General features: G+C 42.2%; 1 protein-coding gene across 8 annotated transcripts in view; it reads right to left on the bottom strand.

Moving 5' to 3' along the window:
• ARMC2 (armadillo repeat containing 2) overlaps nucleotides 1-23,906 on the bottom strand; it is a 134,827-nt gene extending 110,921 nt beyond the window's left edge. For 5 of the 8 annotated variants that reach the window (XM_077780065.1, XM_077780060.1, XM_077780064.1 and 2 more), the window contains exons 1-4: nucleotides 23,682-23,906; nucleotides 16,277-16,537; nucleotides 15,798-15,870; nucleotides 7,071-7,242 (exon numbers count right to left, since the gene is read on the bottom strand). In XM_077780065.1, the coding sequence (XP_077636191.1) occupies nucleotides 7,071-7,242; nucleotides 15,798-15,870; nucleotides 16,277-16,494 (463 nt within the window). In that variant the 5' untranslated portion in view covers nucleotides 16,495-16,537; nucleotides 23,682-23,906. Of the gene's footprint in view, nucleotides 1-7,070; nucleotides 7,243-15,797; nucleotides 15,871-16,276; nucleotides 16,538-23,496; nucleotides 23,630-23,681 lie in introns of those variants that run through there. The other 3 variants (XM_077780063.1, XM_077780062.1, XM_077780067.1) reach the window with 3 other exon arrangements.
• Nucleotides 23,907-26,080: the final 2,174 nt, after the last annotated feature.

Here is a 26,080-nt window from a genome sequence, read left to right as displayed (position 1 = left end):
GTCAAAATAGTTCTTATTTTAAGGATCACTATTTCAGTATATTTTTTCCAATCTAAGAACTGATACAATTCAAAAAATTACATATTACTTATAACCAAGTCTGGGATTGTATGGCCAAAGCCTGCCTGGACATCTACAAGACCTCACCACTATTTCAGGCTTGGCAGCACCAATTCATCAAAAGTGAGTAGGATCTTCTCTTGACTCTCTGAGAGTCTACTAGAGGGATACACACTCAAATTAGGTTTATGAAAAACTCAGTCTACCTATAAATACATCTGCATCCCAGAACCATGACCCCTTTTCCTGAATTTGATCATATTAGTAGTTTTTAATTCAAAAAATATTGAGTGCCTCCATGACATGAGGCACTGGCCTAGACATTTGGGACACAGCACTGACAAAACAAAGATCCCTGACTTCTTAGGGCTTATATCCTAATATGTATCAAGAAATAATAAATAATATACCATAAGAAATGAGGTATATGATAGAATAACTACTACGGGGGAAGAAAAGCAAAGCAGAAGTAAAAAAAATGAAGAAAACTAAAGGGGATTGTGGATGGGGGCAGGTAGCAGTTTTGAACAGGGTGGGCATGGTAGGCAAACCCTTAATGGAGGTGAGGCATCTGGCCATCAGTTGATGAGGGACAGTCTTCCCTGCAGAGGGAATGTCAGGTGTGGAGGTCTTAAGGCAGGAGTGTGCCTGTCATGGCTAAGTAACAATGTGAGGGAGAAGAGGAAAAGAGGTGATCAGACGGACGGCAGCCAGATCTTGGAAGCCTTAGACACCACTGCTAGGCTGTGGGGAGAGGGCATTGACTTATAAGGCTTTCTAAAGAGGAATAAGATAATAACAGTTGCAAAAAGTCCAGTCTCTAAACTGAAACATCTATTTGTGTCTATGATTGCAGATTCTTAGACTTATGATACAACACTGTTTCTTTATCAGCAAATGGCCATTGGGAATAGCTCATCTGTGATGTTATTGAATCTCTGAGAAAATACTTTTTTCAAAGAAGCAGGGGAGGATGAGGTTTATAGAAAAATACTGTTTTGCAAGCTTCTCTAAAACACCAAAGGTTTCTTTTTCTGCACTTGAATGAACAAACCAATAAAAACCAACAAAACCACTTGGTCCACTCTGAACAAGCCCCCTGCTTTCAAAACAATGCATTTTAAAGCTGAAAGAAACCTTAGAGACTGGCTAGTCTAAATTCTATTTTCAGATGAGAAAACTGAAAAGCCAAACATTAAGTGGCGAGTCTCAGTTCACAGAACAAGTTCAGGGAGAGCTTGGACCATACCGTAGGACGTAGGAGGAGTGTAGGCTTTGCCCTTCCGTTAGACTTGGGGTCAAGTACTGGCTGACCTATGTGAGCAGGTTACTCAACTTTTCTCTCACCTTTCTCAGTGGTCCCCACCTCTTAGGGATGTGGTGAGAATTAAACAATATGGTCTAATAAAGTGATTTACTCAAAACCCAGAAGTTATTTCATCATTATTAAGGGAACCCAAGAATCCCGACATCTGGTCAAGGATGCACTCCATAGCACCACACTGCCTTAAGTATCTTTACGGCTGAATAACAAAGCACATATTTTCTTTTAGGTCACAAAGCATCCTTAGCCTATTCCTATATTTTAGCATTTGTTTCTTTCCTTCATTTACTCCATGGATATTTATCAGGCACCCACTGCTATGTGCCAGGTGCTGCTCCAGGTGCTGGCAGTCTTGTGGTAAACAAGAAGTCCCAGCCGCCAGGGAGCTTCTGTTCTAGAGGGAAACACACCCATCCTCACAGGGGGAGTTGCTGCCGCCCTCTCTAACTTCACAATCTACTGGAGTGAGCTGTCAGTTATTACTACAGAGAAGAGTTGCCCTGCGGCTCAGTCTTACTTCTGATGGATGTCCACCATTAAACGGAGCATTAGTAATGATGCCCTGTGTGTCCCTGGTATATATCTGTAGCACACTGTACTAATTTTGTAATGGATCATGAGTCAACTTCAAAAGTCTACGATAGGGGCACCTGGGTGGCTCAGTCAGTTAAACAGCCAACTTCAGCTCAGGTCATGATCTCATGGCTCAAAGGCTCATGAGTTTGAGTCCCACGTCAGGCTCTGTGCTGACAGCTCAGAGCCTGGACTCTGCTTTGGATTCTGTGTCTCTTTCTCTCTCTGCCCCTCCATTGCTTACACTCTATCTGTCTGTCTGTCTCTCTCTCTCTCAAAAACAAATCAACATTAAGAGGCGCCTGGGTGGCTCAGTCGGTTAAGCGTCTGACTTCAGCTCAGGTCATGATCTCATGGTTCGTGGGTTTGAGCCCCGTGTTGGGCTCTGTGCTGACAGCCAGCTCAGAGCCTGGAGCCTGTTTCAGATTCTGTGTCTCCCTCTCTTTCTGACCCTCCTCTGCTCATGCTGCCTCTCTCTCTCTCTCAGAAATTAATAAAACATTTTAAAAATTAAAAAAAAAGTCTACAACAAATAGTACTACCATACAGGAATGGTTCCATTTCACAGATATTTCTTTGGCACCTCCTATATATTAGACCCTGTTTTAGGTCCTCAGGCTATAAATAAAGAAAAGCTCTTTCCTCCCTGAAGCTGCTCAGTCTGGTAGGGGGACAGAGTGGCAGACATGTAAAGACAGAAAGGCAGTACAGCATGGTCTGAGCCAGTAAGGATGGTATAGAGAATAGAAGAGTCCTGAGGGGTTGGGAGTTGGCCAGGGAAAGATTCATAGAGGAGGTAGAGCCTGAGAAGTATTTCTCAAGGATTAACAGGAAGCAAAAAAGGAGTTCTATGAAAAAGGAACAAAAGTCTGGAGTCAGAGCTAGCTTTATGTGTGTACATGTTGAATAGTCAAGCAGAGCCACACACTTAGAAGGGCCCTATGGCTGGCTGAATGCTTGGTTGTCACCATCTTGAAATTCTCAATAATTTTAACAAAGAGCCCCACATTCTCATTTTGCACTGGGTCCAGCAAATTATAGAGCAGCTCCTGTAAGAGGCTTGAAACAGCAGGACAGGTATGGGGAACTGCAAGGAGGTCCATACCGTTGGTGCACAGGCTGCGGAGGGGAGGCAAAGGGGAGTCAAGAGAAGGGCATCGAATGTTAGGCAGTGGCTAGATTGCTATGGAGCTGTGCATGCTGAGGAGCAGGGATTTCATCCCCTAGGACAGGAGTCAGCAAACTAACCACCAAATCTAGCCTGCCTCTTGTTTTCGTATTGCCTACAAGCTAAGGATGGTTTTTATATTTTTAAATGGTTGGGAAGAAACCAAAATGAGAACACTATCTTGTAACATGTGAAAATTACAGGAAATCCAAGTTTCAGTGGCCATAAATCAGTCTATGTGGCTTTCCCACTACAACGGCAGAGTTGAGTAGGTTGAGCAAAGACTATATGGCCCATGAGGTCTAAAATATTTACTCTCTGGCCCTTTAGAGAAAAAGATTGCCAACTTCTGTGCTAGGTCAGCGTTTTCCAAACTGCATCTTTCAAAAGACAGATTCCACAGGCAAGTATATTTGTAAAATGCTGGGTTGAATTAAAATTAAACAGGCATCTTTAGCGACCCTCAAATATGCCCATGTGCGCTGGGACTCTCCAAGAGGGAGAGGAAGCAGGCAGACTGATTTGAGTGCTGAACCACTTTTCCAAGGTGAAAAAGCTGGAACTCAGTTTGGCAAACACTCCTTTAAGGCACAGGGAGCCCTCCGAAGGACTTTCAGCAGGAAGATGATGCAATCTGATTTTTATTTGCTTCCTGGCCCCTTGTCCCATATGGCACACACAGAAAATAATCATTTTCACGGTCCACTGGGATGGAGGGATAAGGCTGCTGCTCACGGCCATGTGTGGTTGGCAGCTTGGTTTCTCCAGGCTCTTCTGGCTGCTCTAAGCACTGAGAGTCATCAGTGAGCTGAGGGAGGAGCGAGACAGGGGGCCTAGAAGGCCAGGCACAAAGCAGAGGTGAGAACGGCAGTGCAGCGCAGCAGCGGTGGGAAAGGGAAATGCAGACCCAGGAGGTGCTTAGGAAGCCCACTTAGGAAACCTGTCGAGGGCTCTGTGAAGGCAAAGAGGACAGGGATGGGGAGAAGGTGGAGACCGTCTCTGTCCAGCTTGAGTAACTGGGGCGGTGTTAGCAACACTGCCACGTCCAGCCGAAAAGCCTATTTAAACACAGAGCAATTAAACTGCTCGCCGTGTGAAGATGACTACACACATCTCTTCCCCTTTCATTTTCTTAAATCAGGAATTCCAAGCCTGCCACCACACCCCCAGCCCTGCCTGTGGCAGAGTCAGCTACAGAGGACTTCACATCAAAGAAAGGGGCGCACCCTCTGTCTCCAAGTACAGCTGCCTTTTAAGCCCAGTCACCCACCAAAAGATACCTTTACTAAACAATAGTCTCTGAGACAAAGCCCAGGGACCTCCTGCACAAATGACAATGATTCCAAGGCTGCAGCATTAAAATATACATATATAATATATATAATAATATATAATATATATTTTTTTATTGGGCAATGTGTGCTTTTAAAATGACCATGACTTTTTACTGCCATTGTTTCTTGAGTGCTGACACAGACCCCAGGGCTGAAGAGCAGCGGGCGCCTGCAGGCAGGGTGGATAAGAGGTCGGCAACAAAGACCTGCTTCTGACGCTCTGAGGCATGGGGCCGGCCTCCTCCGTGCTGGGAAATGACAGCCGCAGACGGCACCTCCCTGGCACAGGTGTGCTGTGGGTGTGCGGACAAGGGCCAGGCGTCCCGAAGGGAAGGCACAAAGCCATGAGGGAAGCAAAGAAGATGGCCATGGTGGGTGAAGCACTCACTCAGGTCACTCATCTGTAGACATGAATGGCTCAGGAAGCAGCAAGGCTCTCACACGTGAGCAACCGGGAGTTAAATGCACGAAACACGGATGCAGCGTTTAGGCTCCACAGCAAAACATCCAGCAAATAACAGTCCCAGCACATTAGCTCTGCCGTCCCAGTTACAAGGAGTGATGCTGTTCCTTCCTAGGTCTGACCTCAGCTCCGGATCCCATCCTCTCTCCTGCCGGCAAGGGCTTTGCTCCGGCAATTACCAATCCTTTTAGATTTAACTCCTCTAACTGGGGCCCTGGTAGAGGAAATGTTTGAAAAGTTCTTCCGGTGATTCTAATGTGCAGCTACAGCTGAGAAACTTAAGCTGGATGGGGTCTCTCCCTCGCTGAAACCCCGCCCTGGCTTTTCAGTGTGAGCAGAATAAAGTCCGGGCCGTTTTCCCCAGCCTGGTCCTGCCAGGCTGTGTCCTGCGCTCCCTCCACGTTCCCAAGGTTAACCGCCTTCCCGCCACACTGGCGTTTGGGGCCTCCACCATCCGAGCCTCCTCTCGTCTCGGGCCTCACTGTCCCTCAGCGCGGGCACCTCACCCACAGGCTTCTATATACCTGCCTTCATCTCATCAGTCATGTTTCTACTTGGGTGTCACCTCCCCAAGGACATATTCCAGTGCCATCTGAGCTATTCCTGCCATGACATTCTCCATCCTGTCATCTTGCTTATCTTCTTCATAGCCCATGTCGGAACCCAAATTATCTTATTTCCTTGTTTTTCCATTTACTGTCTATCTCCCCTCACAAGCTCTTGGAGGGCAGGACCCTGTAGTGCCTGGCACTTAGAAGGGGCTCGATAAGTATCTGATTGACTGACTATAAGAAAGGAAACAAATTGGGACATCGAGGTTAAAGCAAGTTGCCTAGTTATACATCCTGTGACAGCAACTGTTACTGTGTGACGTGGGAGTCCTCATTGCCTCTTTTTCTCTTCCTTTCTTCGTGAGTCTATCTCTTTGGCTATGTCAGAGATCACCAGGGATCAGAGGGACCAGAACATGAGGAAAGTGGGCTGGGGAACTGCAGCCCATACCCCGGGCTAACAGGGGTGGGTGGGTGCTACATGCAACAGAGGCCCAGTACTGCCACATCTTCCAATTTTTCACAAGATGTCATAAGTCTGGATGCTTCCATAAGATCTTCTACCTTTAAGTGTTGACGACTAATTAAAAGAAAAGCCTTGAATGTCAAACAAGTAGGATCCTCAGGAAGTGACTTATAACTTTTGGGATCCATCTTCAGATAATCTCCGGTCTGTGACTGTATACCTACTCCTCTTCATCAATCTTACTGATTGAAGGAGGGCCAGTTCTTCAGCCCCCAGCAAAGTGGTTTCTCAAGTTATTGGACTACACATAGTAATAATAAATTCACAATATAAATTAATATAAATGTAATATATAATAAATTAATAATATGACCCTGAACACACATGTACGTGACCATAGTACAAGGAGACAAGTACAAGGTCTCCTTGAAGCAATACTTGCCCTATGGTCTATAACATGCCCTGATGTCTTCCATTCTATTCTAATCTATTCCTTTTTTTTTTTTTTCAATACTGGTGTGATGCACTAAACTGGTTGTCATCCTGCTAATGACACATTTCCTGCAGAATTTGAAAAACTCTTAGTGTACTCTGGTCAGGAGGTGATTCTAATGGTTGGGGTACACCTTAGAACTTGAGGTTTGCAGCTTCTCTGTCTCCAGGTATAGACACCAGCTAGCAATTCTGTGGAAACAAACTGGAAAAGCCTCATCCAACTTGAGCTCACTTTGTCACATGGGACTGGAAAGGTATCCTCAAAGACCTAAGCCTAGAGCACCTTGTGTGAATCTTTAAACGTGCCTAATGAAATTAACAACTATTTGACCTCTAATTTTAAAAATCATGTATTTCTAATCTAGGTGAACTCCTTCATTAGAAAACACTTACCCTAATAGCTTTTCCTACCAAGTAATTTTTTTTAAAAAAACTGTGATATTTAGGTATTCTTCATGAGCACCCAGAAAAATACATGAACAATGTTTCTTCACCAGCTTTTGCACAATAATAACTAAGTGTTAGTGTAAAAATCCTGTGGGGTTTGGGGAAAAAAGTCAGGTAAAAAGAACTTGTGTGTGCAAATTCAAAACACACGCCCACCCCCAGGTTTTAAAGGGTGTCACCCAGCCTTACACTCAGCGGGAGGAAGCGTCCTGTCAGGCAGAAGAGGCCCCTGGGAGGCCGCCCTGAATAAGCGTGCCCGGGCACTGCTTATTCTTCTCATCTGTGCAGGGTCCACTGGGGGTTTAGGAAAAGAAAGGCAGGGATCCTCCTCCGTGGTGGGGGATGCCGGAGCTTTCGGTCTCTGGAAAGAGATTATTCAAATGATTGGCATGAGTTTCTGTGTCTCAGTAAGACTCCCCTACCCTGGCACTGGCATTCACACCTCCAGGTAAGCTTTTGGCCTCGCTTCACCCTGGCCACTTGACTCTACACCTCACGGGCCCATTTTATCTCATATATGTATATGTGTATACTACGTGTGTGTGTGTGTGTGTGTGTGTGTGTAGTAGCTTTTTATTGCTTTTGTCAAATATATTGTATTAGATCCTCTATCATGCTTAGCATATTCGAAAAAACAATTTATCCATGCTAGGAAGCAGATATCTGTATAAGAGACTATAATATTGATACAATATATTCAAAATGCCTTGTAAATTTTTGTGTTCCTGCCAGCTCAGGAAACAGTTACTTGGCACCTAAATATGCCAAGAACTATGTGGAGTATAAATACTGCCTTTACATATTTGGGACTCCACAAGTATTTTTTTAAGAGTATAAAAATTCTTGAATAATTTAGATTATAAAGTCATAAAACCTAAGAGCAAGAAGTGGTCTTAGACTTACGATATAAAAGTGTTTTATTTTCTACCTCTCAAGAATTCTATGTTGATAACCTTTGAAAAGGAACATTCCTTAAAGACTTTCAAAAATATCAGCACAATGAGGCGCCTGGGTGGCTCAGTCAGTTGAGCAGCTGAGTGGCTGACTTTGGCTCAGGTCATGATGAATTCAAGTCCCACACTGGGTTCGCTGCTGTCAACACAGAGCCTGCTTCGGATCTTCTGTCCGTCTCTCCTCTGCTCGCTCTCTCGTTCTCTCTCTCTCTCTGTCTCTGTCTCTGTCTCTCTCTCAAATAAATAAATCATTTAAAAATAAATAAATAAAAATACCATCACCAAGCACCGTGCCACCCAGAGCACCCTGTGGTCTCACTTCCAGATGATGGTGGCCTCCATCCCAGGGCCAGAATCTCACAGGGGCCTGAACTCCCACTTTTGGTGTGGCTTGGTGATCCCCTTCCTCCCTCCAACTTTAACATGATTGTCTGTTTATGAAAGAGCAATTTTATGGCAGCAGGTGCTTTTAACTCTCTAACCAAAAACAATCGAGTTAAAGTTCCTAAAGTCACTTATGTAATACGTGAAATGAGTGATTCTTAATCCAGTAGGTTAATCAACAAATTTTTTAAAAATCCAGTGTGAAATTTAGGTCAGATAATTTGGAAAAATGAATGAGGTTATCATACATGGCACATAGTTTAAACATTCATTTTCTCATATACATTAATAGAACACAGACATCTATATTAGAGTTCTGCTTCCAAGAAGCTGCTTCTTTCAATACTGACACTTTTCAAAATAATTTTTTTGTATCGTTTCATTCATTTGCATCTAGAATCAACCCATAAGCCAGACAGAAAAAGAATTAGCTCCACACTTTAGAGACATACTTTTCTAAACACAGAATAAAGGTAAATAAAATCATCAGCATAATATAGGGGAAGAGTAAATGACTCTGGGATCAAACCCAAACTGGAGTATAGTTGGTATACAAGTCAAGTGAACTTGGCCAGGCCATTCCTTTCTCTGAACTTGCCCAGCTACCACATGGAGGTAGGAGGCCTCCTCTTCTGGCAGAGATGCTGACATACATACAATTCCTGCTATGGAGGCTTGAGGAATGCAGCTCCCTTCCCTACATAAGTTGCTCACCCTTTATTTACCAGATTTGGTTCCAGGTTACTTTTAACTCTCAACAGTCAAGGCCCTGGCCTCTGACACAACTTTGCTGGAAAAAAAGATTTTGAATTCAGAGGGGTCTCTTCTGAAGGAGGCAACACTCATTTGTCTGTATAAATTATGCTCTAGTTACTTAAGGGTCACTTTACTTTTTAATCTAATTGTTACAAAATATTCAAAAGAATGTGACTTAGGCCATGAAGTTAATAGAAACAAAAAAAGCGAAGAATATGACACAGGAAAATAAGAGCTTTATGAACGGTGAAATATACAAGGATAATCTCAATACTGAATGTGGATATGAGATTTTCTTATCTCAGAATGGCTGTGCCCTGCAGGTACCCTGAATCTGAAACAAAGATTGAGAAGTCTGCCAATTAACCATAATGTAAACAAAGTAAATGACTTTTTTCATAGGCAGCCTAACAGTTATAAATGTTTTGGGTACTAAGTAAAAGATCTTATAAAAAGGGAAAATATGCAAAAAGCTAATTTTTGCTCAAAAGAAAATAACTCAATTATCTCTGGATAGCAAGATAAATCCCTTTAACTGCTCCTTGATAAAACTTATGATTTTCCTAGTGCAAAATTATTCATTGTTTGTATAGTGAAAAATTAGTTCCATTTGACTACTGTCCTTAATGTATCCCATTTAAACACATATCTCGCTAGACTACTTAAAGTATAAAGCATTTTTAGTTCTTTAAGGGAAAACTACTAACCAAGTCATCAATTTCTATCCTGCCAGGTTCTACAAAATGTTCTTCCACTTTGTAAAGCAACTGACTTTTATGAAGCAAAACAGTAAAAGGAAATTTTTTCTTATAAGATTCACTTCATTTTAGAATTCAGAACACATTGTAAGTTGAAATTTTCACTTGAGAACCTCACCTCAGTCATTTTGTGTGTCACGACACTAACCAGTGACTTGAATATAATCAAGGACACTGGAAAAGTCAGATCTACTGGGAAAGTCAGATTTTAAGATCTGTTCTGGGTGATAAAACTGCTAGAGTTTGTTGAGGAATGAAAGATTTTTCACAGAATAACCCAATCGAAAAAGACAAAATTCCTAAAACATTTAAGGAATCTGCCTGGCCTGCCTGGACTTTTATCCCACTATCATGGGCCTTGACCAATTTTTGGCATGGCTCCTCTGGACCACCAAACAGAAAGGGGCAGTGTCTCCCATATTCTACAGGAAGGGGAGTCTGCCACATCCCAAATCAGAAAGGTGCTATGATTTAATCTGCAGAGCAACAAAACACACATATGAACACACACACACACACACACACACACACACACACACACACTAAAACACCTCTTAGAAGTCAGAAAGCAAATATTAAAAATTCCTGGAAGTGAAGAAGGATGTTTTTGCCCCCTCTGCTTCAACAGAAGCATCCATCTTTTCCTCTTGGACACCGGTGCTTCCAGTTCTCGAGCCTTCACATTCAGATGGGGACTCACACCACCAGCCACCTGCTACCCTCTCCCCCACAGTTTTTCAGGCCCTTAGGCTTGGACTGGAATTAGGCCTTTGGCTTTCCTGGGCCTCCAGCTTGCAGATGGCAGACCGAGGGGGACTTTCCAGGACTCCTACTCATGTGAACCAATCCCTCAAAATAAATCTCTCTCTCTCTCTCTCCCTCTCCCTCTCTCTCTCTCTCTCTCTGTATCTAGCTAGCTAACTATCTCTCTATACATCCATCCATCCATCTACCTATCTAAATATCTATCTATCTATCTATCTACTTGTTCTTTTTCTCTGGAAAACTCTGAGTCTTGATACAATTGTATATCAATTATACCTCAGTAAAGCTGTTAAAACAATTCCTGAAAGCCAAAATCTTTGGATGTGGTAACTGCATGTGCATCTCTATTACTATGATTTTCTCCACAGGTACACGTGGCTCCTCTGTCACTCTCAGCATGTGATTCACTGCTGTGATGCTCCCATTCAGAAACAGTGACAGAAAGAACATTGCTTTGACATTCTCATTCTGCTTTTTCTTACCCTGGATTTCCCCTATCCCCAAGGTATATATGGGATTCCAAGTCCCTTTCTTTTAAAAATACACCACATAGTTTTCCTTGTCAAATGCTTGGAGCATGGTTCCTATAAAATATTTTTAAAATAGCTCAAATTAATCTATGCTGTGACACATCAAGACAGTAGTCACCCTGGGGAGGCAGTTTCTGGGGTGCTAGTAATGATCTATTTTTTCTTTTTGAATGCTGGTTACAGAGCATGGTGAGTTTGTGTAAATTTATCAAGCTGTACTCTTATGATCTGTCTTTTCGGTATGGCAATGAAAAGTTTAATAAAAATTCTTGGGGATTAAACAACTAGACTTTGTAAGTTTAGGAAACACACAGAGAATTCAGTTCTGACAATAATAATGATGAAAGGTAAAACTTCCTATTTATGCACAGGGCCACATCTTCTTTCCTCCTTTATACAATCCAAAGTAAGAGAGCAGCTGTTTCTGTGTAAATATGAATCTGACACCAGTGAGCCAGGGTAGCACAATGAAGACAGCAATAACAGCCACCACCCAGCAGCCCCACATTTTGGAGCTGTGGTGGGAAGGTGGGGCACTGCCACGAAAGAAAACAGAGGTACCAGGGCATACTGATACAGCAAGTAGGTATACATGTTTCCTTCCTGTCTTAATAGGATTATAGGTGCTAATGGGCAGTCAAGGCCTGGTGGTCAGGAGCCAAGGTGCCCCTGAGTGGAGCCAGTCCACCGCCTGCTGGAGGGTGGGCAGTGGGAGGAGCACAGGTCAGATCTGGGGGGTAGAAGCAGGGAGAGGGGAAACATATAAGTTCAAAGAGGTAGAGGTGATTTGTTAAATGTAGGAGCTGGAATGGGTTGTTTTCTTGGTCCCTCTTCCTCGAATGACTGCTAGTCAAGGCATCATTAAAAGCCAAGCTAGCCTGAGAAAGTAACCTAGAGCCAGAAAGTGCTGAGGTTCAGTTGGTTAGGTCTTCACAGATTCTTTCCACAAGTGAGCTACCCCAGCCCCAGCCTCCAGCTGCCTCTTTTTCCCCACTTCTTCCTCCTCCACTCCTACCTCCCCACCTTTGCCAGGGCAGTGGTCCCTGGATGAGAGGTCCTCTCAAAGGTGAGATGGAAAAGAGGAAAGAAGGTGGCGGGGCAAGTAGTATAAGCTCACTTTCAGGATTTTTTGCTTGGAGGCTCCAAACTTTAATTACAGTTTAAAATGAAATCTACTTAAAACCCTTATAGTCCTCCATAACAAAAAGATTTTAAACTGAAAGAGTTACTTTACGTGCCATGGGGATTTTGGGGTCTACTTTTACTTTGTACACAGCGCCTAACCATTCTGTAGTAAAGAAATATTGCTATAACGACCCTAGAGGCAAATGTCTACGTTACCTTTGCCTAACATCTAATCCTGCAGTCCAAAGACTGTACCAGTGCGACAATGACCAGGTTAACTTTACAACTAGAGATTTTTAGAAAAGAATAGGCCTAAACTGAGTGAATCACCCAAAACTACAGAATGTTAAAAACAATTCATAGGGGTTCAATGACAGAATCATAACATAGAGAGCCACTTTACAACAATGTGGACCCACTGGGCTGCCAAACAGGGGGTTCCCCCTTGTTGTTGCTGGCCCAGAACCCACAGTTTCCAAGACTGTAAGCGTAAGGAATTACACGTAAATAATGGCTGGCAAAAGTATTTACTGCATATTGGTTCATGCTTACCATTTTGGAACCTTATTTTTGCCAGCTGCAATATAAGAACCAACATAATCTTCCTCAAAGAGGCATTGTGATGAGTAGTTTGAGAATATAAGATACATTTTGAGACAGCTGAGACCATCTAGACATGGACCGTGCATTAAATGATACTACCGAGTAATGTTAATGTTCTGAGCTGTGATGATAATATGGTGGTGATGTAGGAGACTGTCCTTGTTCACAAGACTTGCAAATTAAATGTATGGATGAAGTCTTAAAAGAACTGCAACTAACTTTCAAATAGTTCACCCAAAGGCCCACAAATAGTTCATCAAAAGCAAATACACACACAAATATGCACACATATATAGTCAAAAATCGAGAAACAGGGACACCTGGGTGGCTCAGTCGGTTAAGCCTCCAACTCTTGATTTCAGCTCAGGTCATGATCTGAAGGTTCATGAGTTTGAGCCTGACACTGGTCTCTGTGCTGATAGCACAGAGGCTGCTCTCTCTCTCCCTTTCTCTGCCTCTCCCCTACTCATACGCTCTCAAAAATAAATAAATAAAACTTTTTTAAAAGGTTGAAAAGCAGCTTGACTAACACCCCAAATCCATGAAAGTCTAAGGGATTAGCATCAGCAGATACTTGTGCAGCAGAGCTATAGGGGGAGGTGACTGAAATAAGGAGGACTAGCTGAAAATCTGTGTGACCCCTTCTCTCCCAGCTCCATGAAGTCAGGCCACATGGATGGGAGCTCTGTTCTGTAGAGAAGGTAAAACAGAAGGTCTCTGAATCAGGCTAACCATGCAGAGTTGACTGTCAGGGTACTTATTATAAATATAGATATTAACCAAATATTTACCTACTGAATGGTAGGCATTCCTACCTTCTTCCTCCAGCTGGTTCTTGTAAGTTAGCAACCAGCCTTTATCCTCTAAGCAAGAGCTTGTAAGATACTTCTGAGATACTTCCAATTAGCTAGCCACAAGAAAATCCCTAAGGATATCACCACTGGGGCTTTCATAAACAACACAGCCCAGCCAGACTTCCCTGATGTGAGTAGGTATCACCTATCAGTTGATCAACCTATTCCACAGTCTTCTACTTCCAAATGAGAGCAGCCAAACAAGCAGCATGAGCTATCAGAGGAGAGCCTTTGATATGAAAAACAGAGACTAAAATAAACATAAAAATGCAACAGAGACACAGAGGAAAAACTACATAAAGACACAGGGAGAAGATGTCCATCTATAAGCCAAGGAGAAAGACCTCAGTAGAAATAAGCTCTTGGATCTTGGACTTCTAATCTTCAGAACTGTGAGAAAATAAATGTCTGCTGTTTAAGGTGCCTGTATGCATGCATGCACACACACCAAAGATTTTAAAGGGGGAAGGAAACAATTCAAAAATCAAAATTATCACTAATATACTCAGACAAGATGCTACAACCATGAAACACAAGAATACTATATATAAGAAAAGATAACTGGAGTGCCTAGGTAGCTCAGTCAGTTAAACTTCCAACTTCAGCTCAGGTCATGATCTCACGTTTCATGAGTTTGAGCCCGCACTGAGCTCCGTGCTAATAACTCACAGCCTGGAGCCTGCTTCAGTTTCTCAGTATTCCTCTCTCTCTGATCCTCCCCTACTCAAACTCTGTCTGTCTCTCAAAAGTGAATAAACACTAAAAAAAAATTAATGAAAAATAAAGATAACTTAGAGCAGAGAAAAAGCTTTTGGAAAATTAAAAATAATTAAATAATTTAAAAATATGATAGCAGAAATGAAGAGAGCTCAACAAAAGGATNAAAGATGGGAAATGAAAATTTAAGAAAAGAAAAGAAAATTGAAGTAGTAGTCCAGGGAATCCTATATTGGAATAATAAATTCCAGAAAGAGCAAACAGAACAAAAAAAGAGGGGAAGACACACCAAAATAATTTGAGGATATTTCCCAGAGTTGAAGGACATAAGATTCCATTGAGAATGCCCATGATGATGGATGGACTAATACAAAGGTCCATTATTGTGGAATCTCAAGATACTAAACAAAGAGAAAAATCCTACAAACTTCTAGAGAGAAAAAAACAGTAATCAAGGTCTCAAATAATGTACTTCCCGCAAACCCTTTCTCTAGAAGCTACTAGAGGAAGTATTCCAAAAGGAAATCAAGGAAGAGAAAAATCTGAGATACAGGAAACAGTAAAGCTATCACAAGAAGGAGAAGCTAGTTGTGTGCCAGATACTCAGGCACTCATGTACCTGAATATATGAAGGAGATTTAGATCCTTGGGGGAAGAGTTTGGGATTAAAATGGTAATAATACCAAACTAAAAAAGCAAGGCAATTATTAATACCAGGGAAAACAAAAAGTGATGCGGGGAAATAGAAGTGATCATCAATAGTTCAAGGCTCAGTTGTAAACAGGGTTTATATAATCACAGAGAAAAGAGATCTAACCAAAATTATGATATATCTGTATTGAGAGTAGCAGTGGGGACAGAAAAGATGAATGTGTTGTGAGGATGTGTGGGTGGACAGACAAGAGTTAAATCTTCATCTTCCTTAGTGAGAAGTCATTAGATAATTCTCCAATCTCATAAGCCAGGGAAGAGCAAGACACTGTTATTTAAAACTTTGGATGTAAATACCAAAAGAATGTGCCAAAAGAGTTTAAAATGAGAACAACTGGGAAGGGTAGAATGAAGCATAAGAGGACAGGAGACCACTGGATTGTTCTGGGTAACAAATCTTTGACACTTTATGTACACATATATATGATTTATTTGTGTACCTAACTATTAAAAATAATATATGTGTGTAACTTTAAAAACAAACAAAAAATTGTGAAAAACAAAAAAATGATGTAAAACTTTCTGTTTCCTAGGTCACTGTATATTTCTAAGTTCTTTTTATTATCAAACTACAAGTAAATAACAGTGTTTCATTAGACATAAAAACATATTTGAAAAAACACAAAAGAAATTGCTTTCATATTAAATTATTAGTATACTGAGGTCTATGTGATCCTTTTCTTAGCATATTTAGGTACTGATTCCAAGTAGTTTGGGCCAATTCCATTTCACAGCACTTATCGTAATATAAAGTACTCACAAGCTCTAGTGGACTGAGACGAGCACTGGAGATGGGCCTGGAATCAGATGACTCAAAACTGGATGCATGGAGGCTAGCAGAGGAGACAGAACAGAAATATTAATGCATAAGCCTTAAAGAAGCAATTTAAAAAAAATCATAGTACTTAGATCATTTTATTAATAAATCTTTTTGTAAATTTTAAGGGGATTAAAAATTACCAAATAATGAAGAGAAGAAATGTATACATTGATTTTTTAAAAAGTTTTGTTCATATTGCTTTACAGAGTTGCTATGACAACCACTATTTACCATTTCAAACCAAAGCAACTTTTTGGACAGGAGGTCTGGACTTAATCTTTAGGAATCTTGAATAGATACAAGAGGTACAATTAGCAGACATCCAACTTTAGAAAGGAACTATCCATAACTAGAATTAAGAGAAAATGTCATCTGGTGGCTTATATATCCGAGTGTACAGGCAAGAGAAATGTCATTACCTGAAGGAGGAAGGAGGTCTATTTTCTGGTGTTCTTGAAGATGTAGGCCCAAATAGTTTTCTTTGGTCTTCCTGTGGTGTAAATGGTCGTTGGGTCCTAACTGTTCTTAATGCATTTCGTGCTTCACTTATGATCTCTGCACTGGTCTTCTGCTTGGACATGGAAGGTCGATAAAATGGATCCAGCTTTTCTAACTTTTTATCATTTGGAGATAGCATCTTTCCTTTTAAAGTAAAATGTTCTTCAAGTAGACACCACACTCTGCAAACATATGGTACAAAATATTAACTGTTTTCATCCAGGACTTTAGAAAGGAGTGCTTAAACCCATCCATACATGCTTAAGCCATTCCTCAATAATAATTAAACTAGAAAAAGTCACAAATATTTTTTAATTAAAAATCTACCAGGCAGTTACAGTTAGAAGATCAGGGTGGAAGAAAAGCTTTTAAAAATACAGGTTGATGTGCACAGTTATACCTGTGGGAATATATTTACTCGAGGGAAAGGATGTTCAGGGAAGAGAGCCAGGATGAAAGCTAAACCTGGAGAGAAAGAGACTAGGGAGAGAAAATCATCTCATATTCTTTAATCTGTTAAAAAAAAAAAAACACACTGGGGGAGTTTCTGTTAAAATTTTAACTCAATTTTCCCCCCCCCCCCCCGCCCCCACTGTCCTCCACATGAACTGTTAGTATAAGGTTAGATTTAGGCAGATGGGTCCTATCTCTAAGCTATATATATATTGCTTTCATAAATGTAGTTTGTAAACTCAGGGAAAAATTCCACCCCATTTGCCCATAATGTATTTGAATGAATTGATTCAAGTCACCTTTAATTTGAGATAGTGTCCTAGATGAATAAATGCTAAATATCAATACTAAATATCCTTTCCCAGGCTCACTCTCTCAGTTAAGGAGTTAAAGTCATGCATAAGGGCACCGAGAATGCAGACCCTTCTGTTTTTTTGGGTTTTTTTTTTTAGTAAGCTCCATACCCAGCATAGAGCCCAACACGGGGCTTGAACCCAAACCCTGAGATCAAGACCTGAGCTGAGATTAAGAGTCGGATGCTTGGGGTGCCTGGGTGGCTCAGTCAGTTAAGCATCTGACTTCGGCTCAGGTCATGATCTCACAGCTCATGGGTTTGAGCCCTGCGTCAGGCTCTGTGCTAACAACTCAGAGCTTAGAGCCTGCTTCCGATTCTGTGAGTTGGATGCTTAACTGAGCCACCCAGGCACCCTGAGAATGCAGATCCTTCTTAAATGCTGGTATGTCCCCATGGTTGCCACTTTAACATGGCAGGACACCTCTAAAGCTCTAAACTTTAAAACAGTCAGGATTTTAAATACTTAATTCTAACTAGTATATGGCAATAGGTGTTCATTAAAAATAAAAACAACAGTAACAACTCAGATCTCCTGAAAATGTTCTATCTGTAAAGGAGATTATTCCTGGAAATTATTCCTATATTTCAGTGCCCAATTTTAGAATAACTTCTGCAAAAAAGAAAAAAAATTTTGTGACATATGCCCAAGGAAACTAAAAAGACTTCATTTCCATAAGTAGAGTCAACAGATGATTCCTTAGACAAGTAAAGAGGATTTACTATCTTGTGATTGTATACATTAAATTGTTATATAACAACAGACAACAAGAACATGTGGTTTGTTCTACTCAGGCCCTACCCTAAAAGTTTTTGAGGAAAAGAGCATGATGAAAACCACAAACAATATGCTAGTCCTTTCATATGGAAAGGCCCAGTGAGGTAAAACGGTACAGAATTACCAGATAAGCAGTCCTATTCTAGGAATTTTTGATCTAGGAGCTTGAATTTAAGCAAGGTCTCCAAAATAGTGTACATTAATATAACTAACAAAAACTATGACAAGCCAGGGGCACCTGGGTGGCTCAGTCGGTTGAGCATCCAACTCTTGATTTTGGCTCAGGTCATGATCCCAGGGTCATGTGATTAAGCCCCCATGGGGCTCTGTGCTGACAGCACAGATCCTGCTTGGGATTCTCACTCTCTCTCCCTCTGCCCCTCTCCTGCTCATTCTCACTCTCTCTCTCAAAAAAAAAAAAAACATAAAAAACTGACAGGCCAATTACATTTTACTTCTAATGCTTCTGATATGATTGGCTGTTTACTTTTAAAATATTCAATGCTAATTATTAAAAACATGTATGAAGCATTTTTTAAATTTTTTAATGTTTATTTTATTTCTTTTTTTTTTTTTTAACATTTATTCGTTTTTGAAAGAAAGAGTATTAGTGGGGGAGAGGCAAAGAGAGAGAGGAAAAAAAGACAGAATCTGAAGCAGGCTCCAGGGTCTGGGCTGTCAGCACAGAGCCTGATGCAGGGCTTGAACCCATGAGCGGTGAGATCATGACCTGAGCTGAAGTTGGTCACTTAACCGACTGAGCCACCCAGGCGCTCCTAAAGTGTTTTTTATATAGCCATATACACAGGCTTCCCCTGCTATCCAAAAGTAGAGTATTCCTATGAAAACTCTGGTAAGCCGAAATGGTGTAAAGTGTATGGTATCCCCCACTTTCTGCCACTTTGCTTTTACAAAAGACCTACATGAATAACCTGTTTTCACTCACTAGTAGAAATCTGAAAAGGATTTTTGCTTTTACAAAGAAAGCCCTAATGCAGGTCTTGCATAAAAGCAAAGTGATATAATATGAACCTCCCTAACATGGGGGCATACCTGTATTCTTTCTGGGTGTGTAATAATATAAATTCAGTCCCATCACATCTAATTCAAGTGCCATATCAGTTTTGTTTGCTTGTTTGTTTTTAAAAGGCCCACTGCAGTAAGAAAGTATACCACTTAGTGAGAAGAAGTTCTGTATAACAGGTTTGCCCCAGAGCCCAAACCAGGTTTATGATTCCTTTGGCCCCACAGACCACTAATAAGTCTAGCAATGTCAAAGGTGATCTGGCATACTTAGTAAAGATTAGAGAAAGTGCTTTGGATGAGGGATAATGGACCACTGTTCCTGACTTAGGTTCTGTATTTTAGGTTTCATGGAAAAATATATTCTCTCATGGAGTAATGAAGCAGGAATATTTACTCAGGGCAAATGCTAACAATTTTGTACTTTATTTGGGCATTCAGGAATTTAGACTGATCAAACATTGGAGAAAATAATAGAGATAATGGGCTTAAAAATCATTTTGTTCATAAACTTTTACTACAAATTCTAACACAACTTTTTCTCTCCCTCTCTCTTCCAAACCTTAACAGTTACTTCTGTGAAGCGGTTTCAATAATGTAAGATCTGCACAGTTAATCTGTTGTTATTATCATATCAATGTTAATATGTCATTAAATCAAACATGGAAATGTTCAGTGATATAAGTAAACTGAGTTACAAGTGTATTTTGGGGGGGTGGGGAAGGATTTTTTTCTTTATATTTGTAAAATTACAAATTCTTATCATAGAGGATTTTTGCCAGCTTAATCACTCAGAGCTTGAAAGCTTGTCTGTTTATAGTAAAGTACACCTGAGCTAGAAGACAATAGTATCACAGAAATTTTAACTTTATAAAAATTCTCCTAACAACTGGCCCAAGTCCAGTTGGACCAAATCCATTCAGCTAGTATGGATTAACTGTTTCCTATGTACAAAGTCCTCTGCTTGGATCTCTGGGAACACAGGAATAAATACTGTCCTCACTCTCAGCCAAGAAGGACCACTAATGCTAGTTAAACATTTACTTTAATACCAAGCACTGTGCCAAACAGTTTTGAGTTCATCGTCTCAGTTAATCCCTACAGCAGTTTTGCGCGGGGTGGAGTCTTAGCCAATAGTACAAAAGCTATGACATGTGCCCAGAGATGCTATTCGAACTATTACTCACGAGATGGGGTGGGAGGAGCAGGGCACCCAGAGGCCCTGGGGCTACAGCTGTTTATGCACCAATATAGAGACATGCCAATATTTTCACAATGGGAACAGCTTTCTTGGAGTGTACCAGCTAAATGTCAGTCCTACTTACAAATAATTTTCATACAAGGTAGAGACTGATGGGGGTGGTGAAAAAATTGAGATAACTCCCATGTGATTACCAAAAAAAAGAAGGGATTTCTGATTGGGAGAAAGGTGTCAGGGAGACTTCCTGGAGGAGCCGGTCCTTGCTTGAGCTGGGTTCTGACAAATGCTGAATTTGAAGCATGAGGCAATGGCTGATATTAGGGCTGCAGTCGAGAAGGAATTTCCAGGAAAGTCAATGAGTGAGCCAAGGCAGAGTGCCAAGAACATATGGGGTGTGTGCTGGACAAGAATGAGTTCTAGAAATATAGACTGGAGTTGGACCAGAGAGTTGGAACAGCAGGTCAAGAAAATAAATAAAAGCTGGTGAGCAAGTTCATTAATAGATTTTGAGGCATGATGTGATCTGGCAGGGGTGGGCAGAATGGAAAGGAGGGAAAAGACTAGAAGGGGCAAAATCAGGTAGTTCTTATGTAATCAGCCAACTAACTCTTAGAGGTCCTCAAGGAAGCATTCCTGGGCATGCCTCTCCCCCTCCTCCAGCCTCAGTTAGGTGTTCCTCCTCCATACTCTGCAAGGTCGCTTGTTGGCCTTTGTCAGTACACCCTCCCACTGTGCCCCTGGTGCTGCCTTGCCAGACTCTGAGCCACAGTTCTTTATGTGAGGCATGGCTGAAGGTCAACACTCCTAGAATTGCTGGACTCCATTTTCAATTTAGATCTGAGCTAAGAAATATCCAGATGAAGGCAATATGGTTTCTTTCATTGGACACATTTGTTACAGAGGATTAGAAAGGCATACGGGACTTTATTTCAAATGGCGTCTGATTCTTGATGCCATGTGGTGATGTGAGGTCAGATTTTGTCCCCTTTTCCTTTCTTGCCTTCCCTTCAAGTTGCCTGGCATGGAGTGAGACTTGATAAACGGTGTGATCGGTGAAGGAGGGATGAAATCCTGAGTAAAGGAGTAAGGCAAAACAGAGGTCAGAAGAGGGGCACTGGGTGGCTTAGTCGGTTAAGCGTCCGACTTTCGCTTAGGTCATGATCTCGCGGTTCATGGGTTCGAGCCCCGCGTCGGGCTCTGTGCTGACTGCCAGCTCAGAGCCTGGAGCCTGTTTCAGTCTGTGACTCCCTCTCTCTCTGACCCTCCCCTGCTCACGCTGTCTCTCTCTCTCTCTCTCACTCCAAGAAATAAAAAAAAAAAAAAAAAAAAAAAAAAAAAACAGAGGTCAGAAGAGAGGTGAGAACACGTGAGGGGCAATAAGAACAAAAGAACCAACAGGATTTGGCATCTGGGAGGACAAGGAGGGGCCAGAGGTGACACTTGAGGTAAACCAAGCGGGGTGGCGTCAGAGGGCAAGGGGATCTTTTAAAAAAGAAAACAGGAAAAGTAGACTTTGAAGGGAAAGAAGAAAAAGGCTGAATTCTGTCTTGCATCACTGTCCTGAGTTCATGATGTCCACAGGACCTCTCGAGGATGCACACCACCAACAGCAGGAAACTTGAAACTGGAGACCTTCATTTTCTAACAAAATGTTTCTTACTTGTTGGGGGAACATTTCAGAGTCATCAATTGTAAAAATTTGTACCTAATTATAAAGACCTGTCTTTACCTTTGCTGCCAATAGTCACCTGAACTAGAACCTTCTTGCTAAATGCAGCACTGTACTATCAAGATGTCTGCGGCAAGAGAAAGGCTGACCATCTCCACCCACATCTCCACACCACAGATCGTCCTCAATTTATAAAAGAGTTACATCCTGAAAAACCCATCGTAAGTTGAAAATGTCATTAAGTTAAAAATTCATTCAATACCCCTAACCTACTGAACATCATAGTAGCACAGCCTAAACTAAACATGCTCAGAATACTTACATTAGCCCACAGTTGGATAAAATCACCTAACACAAAGGCTATTATAGAATGTGTATTGAAGGGCTTGTGTAATTTATTGCATACCATGCTGAAAGTAAAAACCAGAATGGTGGTATGTGTACAGAATGGTTTTAAGTGTATCAGTCATTTACCCTTATGAGTTCATGGCTGACTGGAGGGCTACCACTGGCTGCCACTACCCAGCATCACCAGAGAGCATCTCAGAGCATAGTGCCAGCTCAAGACAAGATCAAAATTCAAAGTATGGTTTCTACTGAATATATGTTGCTTTCACACCACTGTAAAGTTGAAATTTTTTAAGTTGAACCATTGTGAGTCAGGGCCATCTGTACTCAAGGCCCTTTCCATGATTTTGAAATACTTTTCTGTTAATATGAGCACCCAAAGGGGGAGTGGTTAAAGTGCAGTGCTGGTACAGGGGACTCAAATAATCTCTGGCAATTCACAGCTAGGTGACCTTGGCAAGGATTGCAATGTCTCTAAGCTTTGGTTTCCTCATCTGTAAAATGAGGATGGTAATAATAACTGTCTCCTAGGCTTGTTCTGATAATTAAATAACATAATTCATGTAAAGTTCTTTAGCGTGGTGCCTGGCCCTTAAGAAGAAATTAACTACTACCCAGGCAATATGTCATAAAAGGATACAATAAGAATTCTCCCATGATTAAAATAAACTGCATTTAAAATAAGAAATTGCAAAATGAAAGGGAATGACGTTTCTTCAGTGTTTCCATAAATTTCATAAGTTACAGTTTAAATGGGGGATTTTTAATGAAAGGTGAGAATTTTTATTAGGTATTTTATTGAATATCAGGTATGCGAAATCAACAACTAATCAGTTTTATAGATTCACGAAATAGGATACAAACAGAGTGCTACTTGCTTTTCCACTAAGTTAAAACAATTCTAGGATGGAAAATCTGCTGTGATAGTCCTGGGAATTGATAATAAAGGGCATTATATGTACATACGATATAGTCAAAATTATATTGTTACAGGTACGTTTATCTATCTATCTATTTATTTATTGGGGCTCTCCCTATCTGTTGCCTAAAAGGGTCCAGCAGGTACAATCTGTGTGACGGTGGCAAGGTCGCTGTCTGTCTAGACAAAGCTCCTTGGTTTACCACTCTGTCATTCAACAAATATTTCCAAGCTTCTGTTAGGCGCCATGCACCTAGCTAAACGTGCAGTGTACAGAAGAAATAAGGACAGCCGCGGCCCGACCCCGAGAGCATGCACAGGGCCTCTCTCCCCGATCTGGGAGCAGAAAGGCGGACTAGAGCAGGCGGTCTCCGGTGAACCCGCGAGGGGCACCTCACCTCCCGTGTGGACAGCAGCTTCCCCACTCCCGGCAATGCCCCCTCCTCCATGGGTTCAGGCCAGGACACAACGTAGCAGTGTGGTCGCCCTACCTGCCAGCCCAACCTCCCCTGCCAGCCCTCTAGCCCGCCGGCTCCGCTGGGCCTGCCAGCGTCTCCATGGTAACCGTACACAAACTACCTACCCGGGGCGCCGGGGCCGCCTGCCTGCAGTGCCAGGTCGCTGCTGGGCGGGCGGAACGGGACAGGAAATGAACTGGGAGGGGGCGCAGGGAAGGGGGCTTCCGGCCAGCCCAAAGCCCCTGTGATTGGCGCTGGTGACAGTAACAGCTGCGGAGGTTCAGCTCATCCTTGAGCTTTCCCCAGGCGGCGGTCGCCGCGGAGCCGGCGGCAGGGTGAGGCGGGGCGGAGCGGGGCTGCGTGGGGTGGGGCGGGGCCCGGAGAGGCGAGACGGAGGTCTCCCGGCGTCGCTTCGCCACTGGGCCTGCGCGGGTCACCCACAATCCCCCCCTCCCCTTCGCCCCCCGCGCATGCGTACAAGTGCTGAGGCGCTGACGGGCCGGCGGCTTGGCGGGAGGTTCCTGGGCGAGTGCTGCGAGCGGAGAGTGTGCTTGCTGTATCCTCCGGCCAAACGGGTGGGGAGGAGTTAACCTTTTAAATTAGCAACTTACGGAACCACATTTGTGGAGCTTCTATGAGATCTCAGCACCTCTATTAAATAACAGTGTGCAGGACGGCAGCTTAGTGCTTTAGGGTTAAGAGTCGGGGTTTACTGCTTCAAGTTGCAGGGCTGTATAGCCTCGAACTAGTTGCTTAACCTCTCAGTTCCTCATTTGTAAAATGGAAGGAATTAGGAGTATGTAGCCAGCTCTTGTGATTGTGGCGAAGACTGAATGAGAAAATAGATATAAAGCGCTATATACATGGCAATGAATGAATGTTGAACTGTTAGCTATTTTTAAGCCCTCGCATGGGTGCAGCGCTTTAATGTTTACAAAGGGTATTTTACTATATATTCTCTTTTTAAGCATCCCTACTACTCTGACATCCCCATTCACAGGAGACAAAATAGGGTTCTGAGGTGTAGTGAGTGACAGTGATAGAGTCGAGTCCAGGCTTCATAGAGGCCTTTTTTGTTCTTACTGCGCCATCGCTGTTGATTGGCAAAAAGTACCCCATTTATGTTTCTGGCTTAAATTCCGTTCTCTCCTATTTAGACTGTTCAGCAACACTTTACAGTGTTAAATGCAAGTGAGAGCATAATCAATCTCCATTCAGGTTTGCACCGCGTTTTAGAAATATGGGGATTTTTCAGCTGAAGTGGTGTTGTCAACATAAAAAATGCCACATGCCTTGGTGCTAAGTATCTTGTAAAGAATAATTAATTTGAAAATATTTTTGAGCACATATTATGTGTAAGGCGTCACTCTAGGTGGAAATACTAACCTAAAGGAACAAAAGTATTCCTTAAAGTATCCAACAGGATTTCACACATAACAGACAACACACACTTAGTTGATTGGGTAATTTTGAGACCTGAGACAAAGTATTTGTGTTCTTCCCTGTTGGAATTTTTTCACTGAGTCAACATGACTTCCCACATCAAGACCCTTTTACTGGCCACTGGACTCCATTGTGCAAAGGGACCTTTGCCTATTTAATACTAAAACCATAACTAATATTTTGAATTCACAACTTGTGAGATGTAATTAAAATGCAACTTTATGTCTCTCAGCTGTTTTAACATATATTCAATGTTGGTTATCTTCCCCTGACCCCACATGGAAAGTTGGGTAGAGGCCTTGTATTTTCTGCTCATTTTTAGATGCCTGATAGTCCCCTCCCTCATCCCCCTCTCCAGTCACAGGTCTCCATATCACTTTCCCAGCAGGGGTGCAATTGGCTTAGGTTTCCAAGCCCCCATTCACTAGAGGCTACTTTAAAGACCCCACCTGGGCCTCTGGGTGCTTTATTTAGTTGACTGTCTGGCTCTAGATCTCGGCTCAGGTCCTGATCTCAGGATTCATACCCTTGGCTCAGCATGGGAGCCTGCATGGGATTCTCTCTCTCCCACTTTCTCTGCCCCTCCCGTGCTCGCTCTCGCTCTCTCTCTCTCTCTCTCTCTCTCAAAATAATAAACATTAAAAAAAAAAAAAAAAAAAGACACAACCTGGTTGGAGGTGAGCAGGAAGTGGGGAGAAGAGAAGCCAGGAGATGGAGCACTTCTGCCTGGACTTGAATAGTCTTGAGCTTGCTAGGCCTGGGCTTTGGTTAAAGCAGCCCACGCATGTCTCCCCTGGGTTCTTCAGAGTTTCCCATGAATGGAGACCTCTCTCCAGGGGACTCTTCAGGTGGATGCAGAGCTATGCACACTTGCTTACACCTCCTTCTCTGATCTTAGAAATCCAGGGTTTATTCCAGCTCCTTTAGATGGGTCTCAAGATGGTGCTACATCTTGTCTAAGAAAAACGATAGACATTTCTTCCCCAAGTGACTCTGTGAGAGTGTAGGCACATCCTAACGCAGTCCCCAAGCCTTCCCCCCCGCCCCCCGTACTGCTACAGGATGGAGCTTTAGCTTTCCC

Source organism: Crocuta crocuta, unplaced genomic scaffold (genome assembly GCF_008692635.1).
Source record: "Crocuta crocuta isolate KB4526 unplaced genomic scaffold, BGI_CrCroc_1.0 scaffold147, whole genome shotgun sequence".
NCBI classification, from domain to species: domain Eukaryota; kingdom Metazoa; phylum Chordata; class Mammalia; order Carnivora; family Hyaenidae; genus Crocuta; species Crocuta crocuta.
This window is presented reverse-complemented; position numbering and strand designations above follow the sequence as displayed.